This window comes from Pomacea canaliculata, linkage group LG2, assembly GCF_003073045.1.
Source record: "Pomacea canaliculata isolate SZHN2017 linkage group LG2, ASM307304v1, whole genome shotgun sequence".
NCBI classification, from domain to species: Eukaryota; Metazoa; Mollusca; class Gastropoda; order Architaenioglossa; family Ampullariidae; genus Pomacea; species Pomacea canaliculata.
The window spans coordinates 40,975,255-40,998,734 of record NC_037591.1 but is presented as its reverse complement, the minus strand read 5'-3'; the positions used below and the strand labels follow the sequence as shown (position 1 = coordinate 40,998,734).

Genomic DNA, 23,480 nt, shown 5'->3' with positions numbered 1-23,480 from the left:
TTACAAAACCTTTTGTTAGGATTTAACATTAGTTAGAGAAGATAAGGGCTAACAGTTTATAAGCAGAAGATGTTTTTGGAGACGATGGGCTCAGTGTTGTATATCTATACTTCTGTAGCTGTGGTGGCAGACGATGATAGACTAACAAGAGGAAAGTAACACTGAGAAAGACTGAAGCAAATGGAGAAAAGTGAAGTTTCAAGAAGAGTATGTGGAGAAATTCGCGCAGGAAGAAATGACCATCTGCTGGAGGACGCTGGAGAGTGGGAGGAAAAAGCTGAAATAAAAACACTAAGAGGTAGAGATAGGCCAGAAGTATACTAGCTGATGCTACATCGAGGGATGAAAATAGCAGAAATTTGTAGTGACTGAGTCCGGAAACAACGCAGGACTCATCCCCTATCGCTTATTGTTACAAGCTGTAAAGGGGGAGCCGCCCAAAAGCCAGCAAAACGGAAAAATTAGTAGATAACACATGAAGAGGTTTAATAATCCAGGGATGAACGTTTGGCTTTCCGATGGACAGGACTGACTTGAACATCGCGATACCGTCCTCCCTTCTCTCTCCTGTTTTATCAGATATAACTCTTCTGTTTATTAAACCCCAGGCACTTGACGGATGAGCAATAACCCTGCATTGTAAATAGCTAAACAAAATCTTATCCTTATGTTTGTCCGTTAAATATCCTCTTCTTCTAATAGTATCCTAAACTGAAGCTGTCAAAAACTGAACATACACAATTATTCAAAGATTAGTAGCGAGCAAAACGAGCTACTTACATGCTCAGGTCTGTTTTTCGCATCGTAAAATCCTGTTACATTGCAAGAAAAACCTTTTATGTGAAACCAGATGGACGCAGGAAAGATGGCATTGAGAGAACACCTTTACTGACACAAAAGACTATACGGGAATAAAATATCCAAAAAATCTTCGTATAAAAATCTTGATTTACTCAACAGGCATCATTATTCATCATCAGAGAAATTTGTAGGAGAAAAGCTCCGACTAAAAAGCATTTTATTGTTTTGTAGGAAAGATTTTGGACCTCCACAGTTTATTACAAGCGCAGTTGCCACACCAGGTGATCCATAAGAGGAGACAGTATTTGCAAGTCTATCATCGCATGTAATATTTAATGGAAGTTAAAGAAAAGGCTGAAACACACAATCTGACTAGCAAAAAGTTGGGATTTTTGGTGGACAAAATGCGCCGCTCAAATCTGCAGTAAATCTCTTTCCTGCCTGTAGTGTTTAGTCAGTAAGCCCCCCCCCCCACCCCACACACACAGAGTGATGTGCGCAAAAACAAATAAACTAAGAAAATATGAGAAGCGAACGAGAGACAGAAAGCGAGAGAGGATTAGATGGGATAAGGAGGGAGACTGTCTTTCCGGACTTAAATGCTGATGACTTATCAGTGAAAAGCACGGACGAAGGTTTCTAACTATTCACTGTAGCTCCGCCCTGGCCTACGGAAGTTAAAATCCTATTAAATCTTTGTGTTTATCCTCTCTGATGTTTTATCATCCCAAATTTTTATTCTATTGACATAAAGTTTGTAGATGTGTGTGTGTGTGCGTGTGTGTGTGTGTGTGTGTGTTTATTATTCTACGTGCTTTATTATGACTTTACTGTGCACTTTATTATTATCATTATTATTTTTCTCGAGTGTGGCTGACACACATAGATCTGTATATGCCATCACTCTGTATTTCTACCACCACCAGCTCGTACAACTCACCTTGTAGTGGTGTGGTGGCTTGCGCACCTTGTAGATCCACAGAGAAATGTCGGCGGGAGCCTTGTGCTCCTGGCAGGTGTAACCAGGCCTAACAGGTCTGTCAGGGGAGAGGCCAGATTAAAATGTTGTACCCTGACCCTCCAGGTTGGGGGTTTTGCTTTGGGCTAACAACCCACTCATGAAAAAAAACCAAAAACCGCTGTTACACAAACCGCAACAATAATACAACAAGGGCATGGTCGGGAGGAGTCCTCTCTAGAAGAGCTCATGACGCTTGCTGGTGAAAGCCTTAGGAAGCCAGCTCGCCGACTCATCTTTTGACGACCAAGACAAAAACCAGGGACCTGCATGTTCCATGGAACATCAGAACCCTCTATGAAAGTGTCAAGTCAACTCTATTGGCAAGAGAAATGAAAAAAAATACAACATAAGGGTTCTCGGGCTATGCGAAACCGCAAAGGAAGCATAGAAGACTGGCTTAAAGGGCCATAGAAAAAGCATTGTCAACAAGGACGGTGGAGTGGATGATGACATCAAAAAACGCGTCAACACGGACAGCAAGTTTCTGAAGTCATTGCGAAGATTTGAAGTCATTATCGGTGGTGTCACCTGAGTTCATTCAGGTTTTAAAGTAAACTTCTCAAAGCACAGTTTTAAAAATTATAGAAAACAGTCTGTTTCACTTGGTAAGCAGTCTTGGTCACATGTCATTAGGTCACGTGACGGAGAACGAGGCTTCGTCTAAGTAAACGAACGAGTCCTATGTCATTTCTCTTATTAAACACAACATGTTACAAAGCCTTTAACTTTTCCCATATTAACAGACGCAAACATAGACGAGATTCAAGTGGATCCTACTCTTTACGAGATTCTAAGCAGTTTTATTTTGCCTTTACACTCCCTTTAACACCAATGTGAAGACAGTCCTACTGTGTGGTTCTGAAACCTGGATAGTGACAAACACTATCAACAACAAGATTCAGACCTTTACCAACCGATGCCTACGCCATATTCTGGGAATGGCCTGAAAAAATCTCCTACAGCAGCCCCTGGGAAAAAACCCCACGAGAATGTCACTAGCCAAGAACCCTAACTCTGACACCATTGCTAGGCAGGTACTTGACTGGAACCCTCAGGGGAAGAGGAGAGTTAGGAGACCAAATCAGACTTGCAAAAGAACTGTAGACAGCGAGCCAAAGAACGTCGGAGCTTTTCTCCTACAAATTTCTCTGATGTTGAATAATGATGGCTGCCATGGTTGTTTCTTCACAGTGTGCTTAGAGAATTGTCTGTGTTGGTAACGCCCAGTCAAGAACTGACATCCTGGTATGTTCACCCAATCAAATGTCTGTTATGTGGCCGGGACGTCAGAGTCCACAAAATGTTCACCCAATAGATCGCCTGTGGGCTCGTCAGACGAGGATGTCATTTGTACTTTATAAATGTTCACAGCGCACGTCTGGGTGTCTTAAAGAGGAAGCTCTTGTGTGAAGGAAATTCGTTTGAGTTTTTTTCTCTTTTGAGTTTTATTCAGAAAGATTTAAAACACAGAGTAGATATTGTTGTCAAAGCTTTAGCTACATTCTACTGTGGAGGTAAATAAAAGGAAACGATTCTCTAAGCAAGTGTAAGAAGTCAAATCTCGTGGTAAGTGTGCATCATCATCATCATCATCATCATCATCATCATCATCATCATCACAAACTCCAGAAAGTACAGAACTCTGCTGCACGTCTGGTGCTTAGAGCAGGAAACGGGACCACGCCTCCCCTCTCCTAAGTTGTGTACACTGGCTTCTCATCCGTCTGGCAGCCATTTTAAACTGCCCGTGCTGTGTTTTCATTTCTTTGCTGGCACCTGCCCTGATTATTTCTCTGAACTGTTCTTCCCTTACATCCCAGCTACACTACTCAGCTTCTCGTCTGATGATCGTCTCCTTACTCTTCCTGTCACCACAACAACAACATATGGCCACAGGATGTTTAGTTATTGTGCAGAGAAACAATGGAAGTCTCTGCCTTTCCATATCCACCACCTACCCACCATTCAATCCTTTACACGTGCACTGAAAACGTACCGCTTCCGTAAACATGACTTTGAAAAACCTTTCCCATAATGCTAGTCCTTTGTCGCATCCTTCCTTTTGTAATATTGCGTTACTCTCAGCTCTTGTTCTTGTTATTTGGTTCCTCTTTGTTCTTTCTGTATTTGATTTTATTCTTAGTTTAGTGCGGTTCTTTATTCTGTTATAGTTTATATATTATTTGTTTGTTTTCCCTTCCCTCGTATTCTGTCCATAGAGGAGTTTGAGTATGCGCTTTACAAACTTAATATTATTATTGGTAGTAGTAGTGGTTAGGAAAGCATTTACAGCCAGAAACAAGATGCTTGTCCTTCCATTCATCATGCTGTCCCTGCGAGATGACTAACATTTGCATTTTTACAACGTCCCACGAAATGCTGTTGATTTGACTCATGTTTCGTGTTACATTTGTATGTGTTAATATAGTGATACCTTGCAAATTTCTTGCGAGTAACAAACGTTAGTTCACTGACGGATTTAAAGGTGTTCTAGATAGCAAAAAGACCTTTGATTCTTTTGAGAAGACTTGGGTAAATTCAAACAAAAATATCAAAAATAAGAATGAGAAAGAGACTATAAGAACCTTTGTGGCGGAAATAAGCATAAAGACACGATTAACCTACGCTAGTGGGTCACTCACATTCGCTTTTGGCAATCAGTAAGTGGACCATATCAGTCAAATGTGACGTAGCATGATGATCAGGAGTTTCTGAATGTTTTAAATAATTTTCTACACATTTTGAGAAGCCCGATTTTCATTGTAAAGTAACGTGTCTTACACTGATGCTTTGCTTAGTTAAGTGTTGGAACACCTATTTCAACTCTTTTTTGATCATAGTTCAGCCTTCTACAAACTTTCCAACATTGTTACACTTCCCAAGAAAGCTAATTGCAATGGAGCTAATCATTTCTGCCACGACCTCTTACCTCCCTTGAATAACAAAACAAAAACAAGAAAAAAAAAAACAACAACAGAAAAAAGCATGACATAGGAAGCGAATTAGGCCTACTGCGATTTGCACGGAGCTTAGTGAGGATGTAGTTATCTTAAATAAATTATGTAAACATTTGGAAAAACCAAAGTCGCACGCACGATTTCATTTGGTTGATGTTGGTTCTTTTACAATCCAACCTTGTTTTTTAATATTGAAGCTAATATCTGATTATAGTTTATCAAATCAACCAGTTTTGTGGATAGCGGATTTATTTACTTGCAGACAACAAATATTCCAGCAAAGTAAACTTTTATTTAGAGCAATCTCTTTATAAATAAGATGGCGGCGCTTAGAGAGTGAATGCTCTGAGTGTCGGGCCTGCTTGTCACATGTGGGTGTGGGGACATCTTATATTTAATCAACATTTGTTTATCTTTGGGCTTGGAGTAAACAGCGCGCTGTATGTTTACGTCATTGTGCAATGTCGTCACTGATGACATCACTGCATGATGGAGTAAAGTCCCTGAAGGTGTACTTATGGACTGATGTCTGTACGCCGAGACTCACTCTTGGCCTCCTGCGAAGTGATCCGCTGTTAGTCTCGGCGAGCCGTAACAAAGAATGGGAATAAACCGGAAGCTATGTCGTTTAATGTCTCGTTTTAGTTGTTAATCTGAAATGTGAATAAACCGGAAGCTTACTGGTATGGAGCCTCGTTCTAGCAGTCAATTGAAAAAAAAATCGTCTGCCAAGTGTCCAGGGGATTTAAGTTTGTGTAGAGACTGAACCAGATAACCCTGAATGACTTCATGTTGATCTCTTGAACTCTGGACATTCAACACCAGGCTCTTGACATCTGTTGTCCTTTACAAATAAGACTACATATCGTGTATCCTGTGTCACATTAGTTGTCTAATTGTTTCCACTTCTACCGCATTGTCCCGATTCCGGTTGTGTGCTGCCTTGACCTCCCTGACCTCGGTACTTCGTCGTCTGTTCAGTGCTTCAGGTTGGATATATAGGGAAAATAAGTGTAAGAATGTATAAGGGGGGTATAACTAAAATAGTTAACTGCAAGTGAATGTTTTGCATCTCCCTCAGAAATAAATTTTAGCCAGTGACTGGATAGAAAATTCACTCCTGCCTAGAATACTGAAGGGGAAAGACGAGTTTGAGTCCTGGCATCTACATCCTATAGCAGCGACCGACGCTGTGTGCGGCGTGGAAATGACCTCTGTGGGTTAATCTCGCCTAGACGAGATATGATATCCTTTGTTATTTTCATATCGAAATTTATACACGTATACACCTGTGAAGGTTGTATCAATAGACAAATAGGGTTAAGAGTATGATTACAGTCCACAATCAACTTCTCTTTTTTTAGGGTGGAGGGTGGGCTTGTCTGATTGGAGCCTACAGACACGGATAAGCATTCTCCCAGGACTTTATTCTCTCTTCGTCTTGTGATCAGGCAGCACAACAGTACTTAAATCGTTATCGGTGTTAGTTGGAATTAAGTTTTATTTCCACGGGAAGGACGACAACTATCAGGTAGTTTGAACCTGGAGTATCGTCATCGAAAACTGATATTTTAAAGACAGACCGTGAGCCTGTCTGCGTATAGATAAGAACTATACCCGGGACCCGAACTTGAAGATTGATATACGTAATGTAACAATTAAAATGTTTTTGAAACTGATTTCTGTAACTTAAGAGTTAAAAGCTTTTGGATTTTTGGGATTTACATTTATATCAGAAGCCAGTGCCAAGGTGTCTATGTTACCATGTGTTACTGCGCTGCTGTATTGTGAAGTCTTGAAACCATAACAATGGAAAATAACGCGTTGGCAGCCTCAGACAATCGTTTTGTTTTACTGTTAAAAGAACGTGCAATTTTCTGCTGTGAGTGTGTTGGTTGGACCGTTCTTACTATGACAGTCAGGTCACAATCTTGAGTCAAACAAGATGGCAGATTGCAAGGTTCACAGAGAAATGAGAAAATATCGGAGATGCACGGTCGAGGTCGGTAGCCAAAGGTACCTGTGTGTAGAAAATTTCGTGATAATTAAATGAACTGAAACACTGAAGAGATAATGAAGTACCTAGGTCAAGCAGGTCCCTCAAGCCCGCACACTTTTGGATACCCTTTAATTACGATGCTTATTACGATTGTCAGATACTATTTTTTGTTGCCGATTTATTTACTTATTTTGGTATTAGTGGAAGAATGTATAGATCATGGGCAAATTTTGTAAAGGCGTTTAAGGATATGCAACACCTAAATAGTGAGTGTGCGTGGGTGTAAGCGTGCGTGCATGACCAAATGAAGGAAACTACTGAGTTTTGTTTATTCCTGCCTGACCTAACTGATGCAGTGAAGTTGGTATTGCTACAAACTTTTGTCCTTCCTTGTAAAGATTTATAGTGGTATGGATAGTACACAGGGCTGTTGAGTATGAGGCGAGAAAACCTAACCTTTCCAGCAAACGCTTGTTGAGTTTGATTTGTGAAAAAAGGTTTGATATTTAAGATTTTACTGCCACGTGCCATAACTGAGATAGCGTGTCTGTATTTTATGTTTTTCCTTTAAATATCTACCTTTGCTGCGAAAACATATATTGTCATTAAGGTTTTACCAGTTTTTAATAATACAAAGGGATCTAACCCTTTTATTAATAATCTTTTGTCAAGAACATACATAATTCGTTTCTTTTTTAAAGAAGTCACTATGTGGACTAGTAATCTTGTAATCTGTTTTAACATTTCACATTTTAGTTGATACTATGTAACATTTATTGACTGATCCCATTTTTAAAAGCTTATATTTTACATGTTCTGCTCTTATTTCAGTGATAAAGATGACTATGCAGCTTTTCGTGTGTTTCTTTACATTCTTGATTCAGCACCACGTACAAAAAACACGAGGTAAGATCGCTAGGTTGAGAATTACTGGTAAACAATTTTTTTACAACCGTCATGTTACTGAAATAAAATTAGTCGTTTCTAAACGAATTTTTATTTGCTTAACACGAATATGTCAATACAAATGCAAAATTGGCTCTAGTTTTGTTGTTTAGTTTAGTCCTTGTTACTCCTCCAGGAGCATAGGGCAGCAACAAAATCTCCCCAGCGGACCCGGTGGTTCTGATGTCCTTTGCCTCACTCTCTACTGTTCTTTTCCAAGTCTGCTTTGGTCTCCCAACTCTCCTCTTCCCTTGAAGATTCCAGTTAAATGCCTGCTTGGCAATGGTGTCAGCTGGTTTGCGCAGGGTGTGTCCTATCCAGCCCCATCTGCACTTTGTGGTGCTTTGGCTAGTGGCATTCTGATTGGTTCTTTTCCACGGGCTGCTGCTGGAGGTCTTTCAGGCCATCTTATTCCCAGAATAGGGCGTAGGCATCAGTTGGCAAAGGTCTGGAGCTTGTTGTTGATAGTGTTTATCACTCTCCAGGTTTCAGAATCATACAGTAGGAAAACCTTCACATTGGTGTTGAAGATGCTGGTCTTACTGCTGACGGATATTGCTCGGAAGTTCCAGATGGGGCGTAGGCTGTTAAACGCAGGCCTGGCCTTGTTGCTGTGGCTTTTGATGTCATCGTCCGCTCCACCGTCCTTGTTGACGAATAATACTCCCCAGATACACAGAGCGATCTGTTTCCAGGATGCTAACTCCTTGAAGTTGGCTTGGGAGTATTCATCAATGTAGTCGTCTTTCTGCTGAGCTTTGAGCCTATCTTCTCTTCCTCTGGTATCTTACTCAGTTTGGTTTGTGCGTGTTGTTATTGATGACATAGGAGACTAATGTCATCTGCAAAATCAAGAATCTTATTTATAGCTGTTTGGTGAAGGATACCAGTGTTGTTGTCTTGGGTTGCCTTGCGTATGATCCAATCTATGACCATTAGGAAGATTTTTGGAGTTAATATGTAAGCCTGTCCTACGCCGGTCTTCATTACGAAAGGTCTAATGAGTTTGCCGGTGTGAATAGCGTGAAATGAAGATTCTTCGTACACCCTCTGAATAGTGTTTTTGAGCTTAGGTAGAATACCTTAATAGATCATAAGCCTGTGGATGACGTCCCTGTCTTCACTGTCGAATGTCATCGTAAAGTCCACAAAAGTTATATATAGAGAGGACTGCCTTTCAATAGATTGTTGAATGATGATACGGTGGGTGACAATGTGATCAGTACATGACCTATCCTGCCGAAACCAAACTTGTTTTGGTCTCAATTTCTTGTCTAGTGCCTTCTTCAGTCTCTCTAGTATTACCCTTGATAGAACTTTACAGGGGACGGACAGCAGCATGATCCCCCGCCAATTGTTGTACTGAGAGAGGTCTCATTTAAACTTGACCAGGTGGCCTAGCTTTCAGTCTGTTGGTACTAGCTCTTGTTCCCAGATCTCTTGTGTAGAAGGGGATGTAAAATTGTTGCTTTTGTTTCTGGGTCTGATTTAAATACTGCTGGGGTATGCCATCCGGGCCCGCTGCTTTTCCCCTTTTCATGCTTTTGATAGCTCTGATAATTTCTGCCTTAGTGGGAGGGCTGGTGTTGACATAAAGTTATTCAGTTGCTGGTGGCCTGTCAGGCAAAGATGGTGGATGAGGTTGATTCAGGGTCTCGTCGAAGTGTTCCACCCAACGGTCTCTTTGTCGTTTGTGATGATCTTACCCTCTTTGTCTTTCTCTGGCTTGTTTGCTGTGTTATTTCGTATTGTCGCTTCATGTGTCCCTCTGTAGCTGCTTTCTCTTCTTCTGTCAGTTCATTGGTGAAGCGTCTCTTGTCCTCCCTGACAGACCTCTTCCCTTGGCGATTGGGATCATAGTATTCAGCTCTGACATCTTCCTTTTTCTTTTATATCTTGACATTGGTTGAGCTTGTGTTTTTCAATTTTTGATTTTTAGTTTTGTTCTAATCTGTAATAGTTATTGCGTACATCACGAAATTGACCTCTGCTTAATACCAGTAAAAAATCAAGTAATACACTACGTATTATATTTCTTTAACTGCCTTTTGTACAGCTGTTTGTACAGAGCATCTCTGGCAATTGTCCATCAATAGTCAGACAGCATGGTAGTGAACAATTCTCCATGGTATAATTTCTCTATCGTTTAGATATCGTGATTGGTCAAGTTTATCCCTAACCATTTCACAGTTGTCAGGAAAGAAATCAAGGTGGGTAGGTAGGAAGGGAATCATTAAATACATAATGCAGCCAAGTTTCTGATACTGCATTAGTATGTCTACAACTAGTTTCTTGTAGTTTTCTGTCTTACCATTCCAGAGGGAAGTTTGGGGACACTAGGCGAAACGCATTAAGCTTGTTTCACATTCGTATTGATAGATATTCATCACCCTGCAGCAAGTTATTGAACCTGTCATCTTTGAAGAGCTCTGGAATCTGGATGCTCAGTAGAAGGATTATGTAAGCATTGACCAGAGCTGGGTGATGGATGCTTTTCTGTCCAACTGCTACATTTCCTCTGCGAGTCCATTCCTTCTGCAAGTAATGCAGTTCCCTTCCTCGGCTATCCCACTTACATAAGAAACAAGTATTTGTATGTCCCTGCTGCAGTCCCGTTAAAAGGACAACTATCTTTAAATCACCAGAGAGGTGCCAGCTGTACTTGTTATACTCAATGGAACTCAGTAACTGTTTTAAGCTATCGCAAGTCCCTTTCATGTTGACAGTGTGCACTACTGGAGTAGGTAGAAGACGGTTTCCATTGTATAAAGTCACAGCCTGAAAACTCAGTTGTTTAAGGATGAAGGTAGTAATAATCATCATCACAATAATAATAATTATAATAATTAATTAATTTAATTTATATAGTGTTTTACACCACTATCAAAAGCAGACACAAAGTGTTTTACAAAAAGTCTATAAATAGTCTTCATTGTTGTGGGTCGTGAGTGATTTCTAAAGCATTAATGAGGCGCTCAATATCGGAACTGAATACCAGATTACCTTCCACTCTATTGAAAAAGATCCAATTGCTGGTAGTGATTTGATGTAAAGCAATTGTAACATCTTCTTGTAGAAGATTCCATATTTGGAGTTTTGAACCTAGCGAGTCTGCCTTGTTCTTGGATAAGTCCAAATCACGAACCAGGTCATTGAGTTCTTTCTGTGTTATTCTGTGTGTTCTTAATGATGCACTACAGTGAAAATCTGAATCACTGCACGCTGACGTACCAAGATAAGAACTTGTCGGCTTACTCTCGTCCACATCAGATCAATCAAGAAAATATTATGCTGGAGGTTCTGAAATAGGAAGTCCCTCACCATGGGGAACTGCTCATGGCAGATGGAATGTTGGAGTAGACAGTTTTCGACTTATTTTACTTCGTTATCCCACCGGAAAGAAGAAGAACCAACCAGAAACAGTTATTTGTGTAGTTGCTTGGGTCGCTCAACACATGAGGACTGCATACAGAATTGATAGTCTTGTGCAATTCAACCCTGTGAAAGTTTTGTTACACATGTAGCACAACATATATGTGGCGCCCAAGTCCTGTTTTGGTCGCCAGTCTTGCATCTGACATTCACACCCATAAAGTCTCACGTAGCAATAAAGTCTCAGACTCTCAGGTTATGAGACCAAATGTTAATTATGATGAAGTCCTACATGTTAGTCTTGACCTTTAATGTCCCAACAGCTTTGTTTATACTCTAGCCTGTGATGGTGTGTACACCTCACCCAGTGGCTCCATCTCGTCCCCGCTGTACCCCAGTCAGTACCCGCCTAATGAAGACTGTACCTACATCATCAACACAACACAGGGCCATCGCATTACCTTGACATTTGTTACATTTGAAATTGAGGCTGGAACCGATGACTGCAAGTTGGACTATTTAGAGGTTTGTGATTAATTCTTTGCCTTTAGTTAAATGCCGGGTTTTCATTATAAAATGCATCATTTAATATTCTAATACTGATTTGGAAGATTTATATAGGGAATATTTAATTTTTCATTGGGTGTTTATGGACTTTGTTAGGGACTAAAAAGAACCAAAAGTAAAATGAAATTTAGCTGGAATAATACAGAATTAAAGAAGATAAAAAAAGTAACGAGAGTGAGCAATGGAACTATCTAGCAATCAAATCTTACAAATACTGTTCTCCAGAAAAGTGATCTTTAGCACCTACTTTCCAAACCACCTACGAGAGTCGTTCAAAAAGTTCTCAGCCTCACCCAGAAGGAAGAACCATAGTTGAATATTATTGTTGTGGTTACAGACTACCACTTCTTATAAAACAGTAAAAACTAATACAAAATCTATTTAAATTTGTGTGCACGTGAGGCACATACAAAGGTGTATGTTAGTACGACAAATCTAAAACATGAAAAAAACAGAGGCCCGAGCAGTCAGAAAGTGTCTGTGAAAGAAGGGTATTACACAAAAGGAAATCCATGAGGACATGGTTGTATCAGAGGACTCCCCTTCCTATGCAACTGTGAAGAAGTGGGCTGCTGAATTCAAGCGGGGTATGGTCACCACTGAAGATAGCCCTCAGTCAGGTCGTCCAAAAACCTCAACCACTGATGATCAAGTTGATGCCATTCACAATATGGTTTTTAATGACAGAGGTTTTACTGTCCAGCAGGTAACAAAGTCCATTACTTCTGGTTCAGTCCACACCGTTTTAACTGAGTTCCAGGGGATGAACAAGCTGTCTGCAAGATGAATCATGAGAATGTTGAGGTCAGAGCAGAAGCTGAAAAGGGTTTACATTTTCAGGACACTTCTATCTCACTTCAACCGCAGATCAGTAACTTAAAATAAAACCTGGGCTGATCACTACAAACCTGAATGAAAGATTCAAAGCAAACAGTTGAAACACTGGTTCTCCACCTTGAAACAAATTCAAGCAGGCAAGTTGGCAATTTGATGGCTTATTTTTTTTTTATTCTGAAGGCGCAATCACGAGAAACCACCCGGTAAAGGAAAGAACTATTGTAGAACAGTACTATCCATCAGAATTAATACAACTGAAGGAAGCAGTCAAATTAAAACACAGAGAAAGCTGAGGGCAGCCCTGTATAAAGCATCCACTTTGCTCAGGTTGCAGTAGCTGAAGCAGCCAACTGTGGTTTGAATTGCTACACATCCCCCTAACTCACCAGACACAGCCCCATGTGACTTTTACCTGTTTGCTAAACTTAAATTCCACCTGAGTTGTTAGCAGTTTGGAAACACTGATGGAGTCGCATGTGCTGTGGAAGAGTTTTGATGGTCCAGGAGGTCACCTTTTTCCGTGATGGGATTACAATGTTTGAGCATCTTTGGAATGTGCATTGATGTCGATTGAATGTCAATAGGGAAAAATTGTGAAAAAATGTCTTGTTTCTGCAAGTCCCTCTGGATGGGTTTTAGAACTTTTTAAACTGCCCTCGTACTCATGTTTACAGTATGGTCATTACTTTAGTGACAGGCAGCGACAGCAGTCACAACAAAATACAATTCGCATGAAAGTGCAGATAAATATAATTTTAACTAGTGACTCATTTTATATATATAGTATTTGATATATATTGTACAACGAAATGCTTGAAGTACATTAAATGTGACTTGGTGGGTATGCATGTTTCTGATATGACAACAAAAACCGAAACGTTTAGGAACTTTAGCAAACATCATCATATTTTTGTTTAACTTCAACGACTTTATGTTCACATCCTAAGATCCGGGATGGAAGCTCCGAGCCGTCACCGTCTATGGGTATCTTCTGTAACACGAGTGTTCCGGACAGAGTGAGGTCCACGTCTAACACCATGTGGATCAGATTCCAGTCTGGCTCAGAGTCTGGCACTGGCTTCAATGCAACTTACTCATCAGGTAAACAGCAATTTACAAAATCACTATAACTGTGTCCTTTTAATTTTTAGTTTCTTTTTTCTCTTAATGCATATACTTGCCTGGTGTCTGTCAATGACATGTAGAGCACACAGAAATGCTACATCGTGTGCACGAGTTTTGTCATTTAAAAAAAACAACATATGCATAAGATCTTTTTTTATTTATCCTAAACGTTACTGCTGTTGCACTTTTCTTGTTTCTTATTTTTCTTATGTAAGAAACCTAATCAACCAGCGTGACTGTACTGGAAATATAAAAATAATTACACGGTTCTATACAGCTAATATCATACAAATCTCCACTTACATACTGATCAAATCACATCATACGTTATCACCTAAAATATCACCTTAAAAAATAACTTAACTTGACATATCCTCTTCAATTTAATAGAAAACTTTTATTTCAGCTATTTTATTATAGCATATTTTGAATGTGTAACGTGTCTTCTATCTACTCTACATGTCTAGATGGTTTTGGAAGCTGTGTACAAACCTGCCTCGTTTTAGTAGTTAACTGGGAAAATATCGTCTGCCAGCAGTCCAGTAATGCATGCTCGTGAACACACTCTGCCTTTCGAGAAAGTGGGGCACATCGCAATCGTCAGATAGAGCTTTTAATCGTCTTTCAAATAAAGTCTAGATCAAGGCCGGTAAAAGGTTCCTACGCTATAATTCGCGCTCTTTTCTACACAAAACAAAGGGTTGGACATTTCCTAAAATGGCCGCTTGTGTAATTATACTTTGCATATATCTAATCAGAATTCACTACCACCGACTTTGACGGGATCGTAGGTCACACCACGAACATTCGTCGGACCCTAGCAGCAAAGGAAGATGGGCGGCATCTGGGTCACATGTCCCGAGTATACGGGGTCTATATGGCAAAACGGCCTGTGTGACCATGGCGAAAGTGCAAAAGGGCTTTATAGAAGCAGCCATGTTTGTTTTAAGAACGATGAGCACAGAGGGTTTCCTCTAATTACTATTTCTTTGCAGTCTAGTCAACATTTTCACACACAACAGCATCTGTACTAATAATAAAAATGTGATATAAATAAATTATTTTTATTAGTTATGTAGTAAAATATTAAAAGGTGGCTGTACTTTTCACAACACCAGAAATTACATGAAAGGCTTAGATAAAACACAGTTACTAAGCTTTCACCTGTTCGTGCATTCTCAGTTTCTTGTCTTTGTTAGCTTGTTTACTTAAAAAAAACTTACAACTTTATGCTTATAACTGATAGAGACCTGAAATTTCGTTGAGTTTTTCTTTGTACATATAAAATATTTCTATAAGGGCTTTCTAAAAAATATTTAGCACTTTAGTTCTATCAAAACTGTCACTTTTTATTTTCTTGTTTTTTTAGTATTTGTTTTTCTTACCACTTGCTTACCTCAAAACCTTTTACCTCTATATTGACATGTGATACAAACTTGAAACTTAAGTGACTTTTTCTTAAGACATACCTTAACATTTCTAAAGAGGTTTTTAAGAAATATTTAGTAGTTACACTAATTTAAATAACAATTTCTTAAATTTTAACATACCAATTTTAAAAAGTTATAAAAAAATAACTAAGATGACGTTGCTAATTTTCTTTCGGTACGATGGTAGATCTTTAATTTCAAAAAGAATTTTCAATCTACTCAAAAACATTAACAAAGTTATGAGCTTTTTATGAAATCTTTATTTTTGCTCTATTTTTGATCGTTTCTTTGGTAACTGGTGGCGTGACATATGCAGTGAAACCATTTTCTGAACCGATATTAAAAAATTGACGATATCTTGTTAAAGGTAACATTTTTCGGGACGTGTTGGGCCTTAAATCAAAATCTTTTAAAGTGTAACAGACAAGAAAAATTCATAAAAAGAATTTAGTTGATTTTGTTAATTTCCCCTCGAGCGCTTGTAGTTAACTTTAGTTAACTATTTCCAAAAAAAATCTGTCTACTTAAAAAGTAAGGGAGTGATAAGCTTTTTTTAGAAAGTATGTTTTGGCGCCATTCTGGATCATTTTCATGGCAACCGATGTCGTGACAAGTGCAGTAAAAGAATTTCTGAACTTTCCCTTAAGTGTACCATAGTGTATATAAATAAACTGCGAGATCATGTAAAACTTTTTTTTTCGGGATGTGTCAGGCCTTTGCCCTTGATCGAATAAAGGACTTTGTCTTGTTGGAGTACGGTCTTTGTTACTGGGTCATTGGCACCACATAGCGAGGTTTAAAAAAAGTATAAATAAAATGTCTATGCTATAGTTTCAAGATAATATAATACAGTCTCTGTCATGTAGTAACCAGAGGACGTAAGTAATAATCCCCCATTTAGGGTATAGAGTGGCTTGTTGACAAGCCTGAAACACCTTGTGCAGAAAAGTGGGATGTACGTGCCACAGTAGAGTTGTTGTATGGGGTAAAACCCTAAAGGGTATGAAGTAAACAGTTAAAGCGGGACCAGCCAACTGGCAGAGGCGTCAATGACGTCTATGGAGAGAGTGACACCTGTCTTACACACCTGTCTTCCATGATCTAGAAGGTTGATATTAAATTTTACATTTTTGCGTACAAAGTAGATTATCCTTACGTACTGGATTAACAGACTTTACTTTGAACTGACACCTGATTAAACCTTAGTCGAAATGCTGAGACAATAAGGAGACTGCGTAGCACATATTGTGGTGGGTGGTGAGGCGCAAAAGTTATCAAAATGTCCCAGCACACAGAATTCACAACTCGGAAACCCAAGGCTGTCAGCAAGATCACGACGTGGGTAGAAAATGGTGGCAATCCTTGAAATGAAACCTCATCTATCTCTGTACAGGTAGTCCTCCGGTTACGACGGTCTCGAGTTACGTCGTTTCGTGGTTACGACGCTTTATACGACGCTCATTCCGACTTGCGAGGTTTAGCGTCGTAAGTCGAACTGTGCGTGATCCCCATTCCACGTGCGGAGGAAGTCATAAGGCAATCTGAGAAGGGGGAAACAGCAACAGAAATTAGCAGGTCATTAGGACTTAGTCGTTCGACTGTCTCTACGATTATCAAGGATAAAGATCGCATCCTTGAACACGTGACAGGATCTGCTGCTATGACAGCGACAGTGATGACAAAGCGTACTGTACTGCACAATATTGTACTGTGCTTATGTTTATTGACAATTATGTAGGCTACTGTGTTAGGATAGGTGTTTGGATAGGCTAAGTGTTTGCAGTACTGTACTGTTATTATGGTATAGTACTGTGTGAGCGTATGATCCGACTTACGTCGAAATTCGGTTTACGACGCCGCGTAAGAACGGATCAGCGTCGTAAGTCGAGGACTACCTGTACTAACTCAATAACCTTCTCTTTTTTGAGTCTCTTTGTCCTATTCTCTCTCTCTCTCTTTCCTATAGTTTACCGGACATGCAGACTTATTCTATTTACAAAATCCTCAGTTAACCCTAAAATACCGCAAAGATTTTTAACTTGTGCAGCTAATCTAAACTGAATGGCTTGTAAATACCTGTAAATACCATAGCATGTATATAGTAAATACTGCCAGTGAACACAACACAAAATAGCAGCAGTCGGAACAATTCACATTACATATATATTTTTCCTTTTCTTTCCTTGTCCTCCTTCCTCTTTCTTTTTACCTCTTCTTTGTTCGTCTGATCTTGTTTTTCAATTGTTTATATTTTTCGTTATTCTATCTTGTGTTAATGTTTTCGTCCTATACTCTATTTTAGTATAAGAAAAATTGTAGCTGAGACAGTATCTGAGATAACATACTTTTGACTACATGTTAAATGTAAAACCTTACTCTTGTTATTGTCAGAATAATGTCAGAAACTTTATCTTGTCCACAGCAATCATTCCACAGAAGTTTCTCCTTGTCACTGACTTTCATAACGGCATCTATCGCATAGACATCGACACGGGAAGTAATGTTACAATCAGTCCTGATGGTCTACAGAACCCATATGGTATTGACTACGATCCAGTAGACGGTCGTGTCTATTGGTCAAATACAGGGGAGAAGACCATCCGATCCGCTAACCTTGATGGCAGCGATGCTCGGCTGGTTCGCAGTATTAGTCAAGGTAAAGTACTTACAAACACCGTGGTCATTTGGTGTGTACTTATAATAAAATATCTAAGAGAATTTTATAATGGTAAATATATTTTATATAGCTTATTTTTCTACTAAAGGTAAGACTCATAGTGCTTTACAGAAAGGCAAAAACGCAAAATGGACACAACATGCCTAAGACACACAGAGGCCCATGTCAGCAGCAAGATTGACAGAGGAACATTCCACAGCTGCAAACAAAAAGACAAAAATCCTAAAAACAAAACTTGCTAGGAGAGCTAGGTATTAAACAAATCGGTTAGCAGTCATAATGATGTGGAAAAAATGTGTTTGATGTAACCCATGGAATAACAAAACTACAGAGAAGTTATCGTGTGCACAATCTCAAAACTAAGTGATTATGAATGTTCTAACGTGAGAACAGACGAGACTGCCGATGATATGCTCATACTTCAGTTCCTACAACGATGAATGACACAGAAGTTGCATTACAGATCGAGAAAGTTTATGAAGCAGTTTCCTAAAAGACCTTTACATCTTTGCTGCTGATGTTTTACAGATTAAAACGAACAACAAATACAAGATGGCGCAACTGTGGTAGTAGTCAGGTGATCAGCAAAGTTGTTCACAATGTACCACATGGCATAACGATATTAAAAGGTATAGAGAAGAGCAAGTGTCATAGCAAACGTGCTAATCAACAGGACACACTAGGGTGACAGAAATCTGTATCATAAATATTCGTTTGTTAACTGTCTTTAAGGACGCTATCTACTGAGCATTTCTGTGGACTCTGTGTCGAGGCTACTGTTCTACGCCGACGAGGGCAACAAGGTCATTGGAATGATATCACTGGACACCAACAACAGTCATCATATTGTCGTCGATTCAGACATTGGTCAGCCTGTGGACATCGAACTCGACAAACACAATGGGTGAATATAGTACGACTTGTAAATGATGTTAAAGAAATTGCGCTAATTAATTTTAATAGGTTTACGATGCTTAAAAATAAATTAAATGCTACAGAATTTATTTATCACATGTATACAGAAGAGAGATTTACATGCTAATAATGATGATACACTTGGGATTTTGGAAATAAAGAGGGAAAAAGCAAAAACAAATCCAAGCTGTAAAGGGAGACACTAACAAATAAATGAAAGTAGATAAAAAAAATTAGAAATCCTTGTGTTCAAATGTGAGAGCTGCAATCAAAGACATAGAGACCAAATATAAATGTGATTTAGTTTCGCTCTCCAATTATTCCCACAAACCACAGTGTCATCTACTGGAGTGACTACAGTAGGAGTAAAATAGAGAGGTGTAACTATGACGGCTCGGACCGTCAGACACTGATTTCTGCATTCAGGCATCTTAAACGTCCTAATGGTCTTGCTTTGGACACAGAAGGTAAGATGTCTGATTTTTCTTGCACTTATTGCTTATTTGTATGTGAACTAAGATTTCTACTTACTTTTTTCCCTATTATAATTTATTTGATTTTGCTTACCTGCTTTAACAACTTATTTACAGATAGGCAGTAGGCTTTTCTTTTTTAACCTGTGTATCTGTTAGAGACGGGTACACACACAGGTCACTGTCAACGTGGCGTGGGAATAATCTAACTCAGTATTTTCCCCATACACCCGGGGTTCAGTGAACCTTTCGCTCACGCATACACGCCTTTTTGTTAAATGTCTTCACTTCCGAGCCTTCCATCTAGTACACGGGGAAGGGTGATAATCCATGCCTACCAACAGACAGAGGTGACAACCCCCCCACCCCCCGTTCCTAACAGTATCAATGATTAGTTTTTGTCTGCTTGTAGCTCACCTTTGCTTACTTTGCATGAATTGAAGTGTAAGTGTACATATTTGTGTCTTTCCAATCCTGATTTCCCTCATACTTATCAGTGTTTGTGTTTGTACTTATGTCTGTGATGAACGAATGCATTTATGAATGTGTCAACGGGTGGATCCATGGGTGCGCACGTGAAGGGAGGAGACTTTACTGGGCAGATGGAGACACACAGCTGATAGGATGGACGGATGTGGACAGCAAACGTTCTGAAGTTTATTTTAACCAGATAGGCTCATATTTTGTGGGCCTGGATATCTACCACAATGAGTTGTTTGTCACGGACTGGGGAGATGAAGAGTGAGTGCTATTGCGATTGTTCTTTCGGATATAGAAATAAACAAAGTTGGTTTTAGCATAGGAATAAAAAGTAGAGGAAACAGAAAAAAGCCTTAAAGCTACATTTTCATGTAGCCAGAGTGAACGAAGTCTCATGTTTCCTTTTTATTTGTAAACCTTTAGAATTTTTCTTTTATCATTTCTTAGGAACACATACATTTCATTTATCGAATAATACACAGTATATATGGTTTATATTACACATCCTTTTCTCTTTGCTGCTTGGTAAAGAAATTTAACTGTTTGGACCTGTGGAGAGGTATAACATCTGAAAAATAGAAATGTTGTATGTAAATCACATAACTTAAAATGAATGAGTCTTGGTTTACTACTGGTCATCGATCCTTTGACATTTACCTGTCTTTGGGAAGTGAAAAGGGGGACACGTGGAAACATTTTAACCCATTTTGGTTTATTTTGAGCAGGTCCAGTGATTGATGTAATTAGAGAAGGTTTAGGATTCGCTGCGATTTTTTGTTACAGGTTGGCATATTCATCTCAAGCCAAACGACTCTTACAGAATATTTTGGATAGTTTCAAACTGTTATAAATATTATTAGCAATAGCGTCTAAAGTAATAGGGCTCATAATGAGATCAAAAATATTTCCTTACTAGTAAACGGAACATTTCAAAAACAACAATCTAAAACTATTAATTGTGTTATCATATTAACAAAAACCGTTTTGATTGCTTCACATTTTGTGTGATTCCTGCATTTTTATCAAGTGTAGGGAGCAAATACATTTTAAAGTACTGTGCCTGCGATACTTTGAGCTATACTTTAAATTTCTGTTTATGTTTGGACGAACTAGCAGCTTTCACCAAGATGTCTTCCTTTAAACCAGCGGTTCTCAACCTGTGGGGCGCGACGTGCCTTCAAGGGGGTCGCGAAGGTGTTCATTTTTTAGAAGTTTCTTATACCGGTATTAGTGAAATTAGCTTAGATTGTGTAACCGAGTGGTGAGGGCGATGAAACTCCAAATCTCTTCTCCCTATTCAAGTACACTGTCTCGGCATGCAGTGACTTCTCACTTCCAAAACTCAAAACACAATCCCCCTCTCAACAATTAAGCCTCCAATCTCCCTCCTCTCACCTTTTTCCCTCTCTCTCCCCCAATCTCTCATCGCTGACTCCCCTCTCCCTCTCCAGTCACACCTCTCTCTCTTTTTTTTAACATCTAAAAGGCACGCATTCAGGAAACGTCCATCATTCACACCCTTTCATTCGCACGTGCTCAGTCCTAGTACTCTATAGGTCCCTGACAGAAGGTCATGACCAGACAATGCGCTGCGACTGGATAAAGACAGCAGTTTTAATCCAAACTTTGGATGCAAGTACACGTGTTTGTTCTGAAGAAGATAGCCATGGATAAATTTGTACTGCGAAAAGGAACTGATTGCGGTGGTTTTTTGAAAAGAAAAAGTGAAGAAACGAGCGATGTGCAAGTTTTGGGTGCTGGAGCCGATGAAAAACCAGAAAGGCCTGCTACGAAAGTAAGAAAGTATGACAATGAATACTTGAAAACTGGTTTTACAAACATTATTGCTGATGGTAAAGAATGGCCACAGTGTGTTGTTTGCCTCGCAATATTAGCTCCAGAGAGTATGAAGCCAAACAAACTACGGCGCCATTTGGAAACTCGGCATGACAGTTCGCCGAAGAATAACTGAGATATCTGAAGACGGGTCTGATCAGTTGATCAGTCGTATAAAAAGCCAAAATTTTGCTTTGCAGTTAGATGAAGCTACTGACACTGCAGGTGACTCACATTTGATTGCTTACATTCGTTACGTGTGGGAAAATAATCTTCTGGAAGACTTTTTATTTTGCAAGAAAATTGAACGCAGAGCAACAGCCCAAGATTTTTTTGGGATTGTCGATGACTTCCTTAAGGACCAAGGCATTTCCTGGAGTTCCTGCTTCGGCTTGTGCACAGATGGCGCCCCTGCAATGGCTGGAAAAAAACAAGGGTTGCAATCTCTTATTAAAAAGGTTGCTCCAGACGTAGTTTGGACTCACTGCATGATCCACCGTGAAGTTCTAGCTTCCAAAGATTTGACTGTTGAGTTGAACACAGTGCAAACGGATGTCATAAAAACGGTGAACTTTGTAAAGAACAGTTCTGCCAGATCTCGCCTGTTTTCTCTGATATGTCAAGACATGGGAGCCGACTAGGACACCTTGCTCTATTACTGCGAATCAAGTGGTTGTCGCGTGGAAAAGCTCTCGCGAGAGTCTTTGAATTGCGGGAAGAATTGTGGGTGTTTCTGAAGGAGAACTCTTTCAACAAGGCTGACCTGCTTAAGAACGACCGATGGCTGCTGCTAATGGCATATTTATCGGACATATTTGAGAAGCTGAACGTTGTGAATACTTCTATGCAAGGGAAAGACACCACCATATTACAAACAACTGACAAGATGAATGCTTTCGTCCGAAAAATTTCGTTGTGGACGCAAAAGATACGCCAAGAAAATATTTTTGATATGTTTCCGTGCTTGTGTAAGTGCAAGGCTGACAACTTGAATCTTGATCAGGTGAAGAATGTAATTATTGCCCATCTAAACGGACTGCAAGAAAGGTTTCAGCATTACTTCGCTGAAATTGATGTGACTAAATACGATTGGATTCGTAATCCATTTCTGGCTGATCCTAGCACAAGCGGGTTGTCCACGCAAGAAGAAGAGCAGCTCATCGACCTTTCGAGTGACCAATCCCTGAAAATGGTCTTCCAAACAACACCAGTGCCAACATTCTGGATCAGCGTCAACGGTGCTTTCTGAGAAAGCAATGAAAGTTCTTCTGCCATTTTCAACTTGGTGTATGTGTGAGCAAGGATTTTCAGCATTGGCAGCACTGAAGTCTCAATACAGAAATCGTGTGGACGCAGAGGCTGAGCTGCGAATAGCAGTGGGTACCAACATCGCACACAGGTTTGCTTCTCTATGCAACAGCAAGCAGGCTCAACCTTCTCATTAATCAAAGTCAGTGTCCAATAAAATAATATTTATTAGCACCACAGAATTTGCTTTAGTAAAATTTCATTAACAGTTATACTTCTTGCAGATACGAACTTTGTTCTTACGTTGTTGAATTGCATTGATTTCCTCGACGCGGCGTTCGAGGTTAGCTAAGGCTCCCCCGCTCCTCCACCGACCTAGCTGGCTAAGGGGAGGGGGGGTCGCGGACGTACCGGTGTTCGTCAGGGGGGGCGTCACATGTAAAAGGTTGAGAACCGCTACTTTAAACCAATAAATACAAGGAAAGAAAATTAACGCGACACAACGAGAAAGAAAGTTTTAGCCTTCTTTGTGTTATTGTTATACAGAAATCTGGCAGAAACAACACACATCTATCGCATTGGCAAGAATAAAACAATGAGGGCGAGTGTGCAAGTTAAAGGGATAGTAAACGATGTTCGCGTCTATGCCGAGGAAACAACACGTAAAGGTCAGTAAACAATCTGTACTACCGGAACTTTAATGCAAAATGGTGAGTCTAATGTAGAAATGCAAAGGAGATAATATTTTCTTTCATGTCTCCTTTCACTTGTCTGTCCTTTATTGACTTACACCTTAA

General features: G+C 39.6%; 2 protein-coding genes across 2 annotated transcripts in view; both read left to right on the top strand.

Moving 5' to 3' along the window:
• The window catches only part of LOC112556882 (low-density lipoprotein receptor-related protein 4-like), a 454,098-nt gene that overhangs the window by 154,410 nt on the left and 276,208 nt on the right, over positions 1 to 23,480 (top strand). The gene's annotated exons all lie outside the window — the stretch shown is intronic.
• Positions 3,136 to 23,351, top strand: LOC112556901 (neuropilin-1-like). The gene is made up of 8 exons (XM_025226344.1): positions 3,136 to 3,388; positions 7,610 to 7,684; positions 11,436 to 11,620; positions 13,447 to 13,600; positions 17,477 to 17,710; positions 18,464 to 18,635; positions 19,701 to 19,860; positions 23,230 to 23,351. The coding sequence occupies exons 2-7, from the start codon at positions 7,618 to 7,620 to the stop codon at positions 19,771 to 19,773; spliced, it is 885 nt and encodes a 294-aa protein (XP_025082129.1). The 5' UTR covers positions 3,136 to 3,388; positions 7,610 to 7,617; the 3' UTR covers positions 19,774 to 19,860; positions 23,230 to 23,351.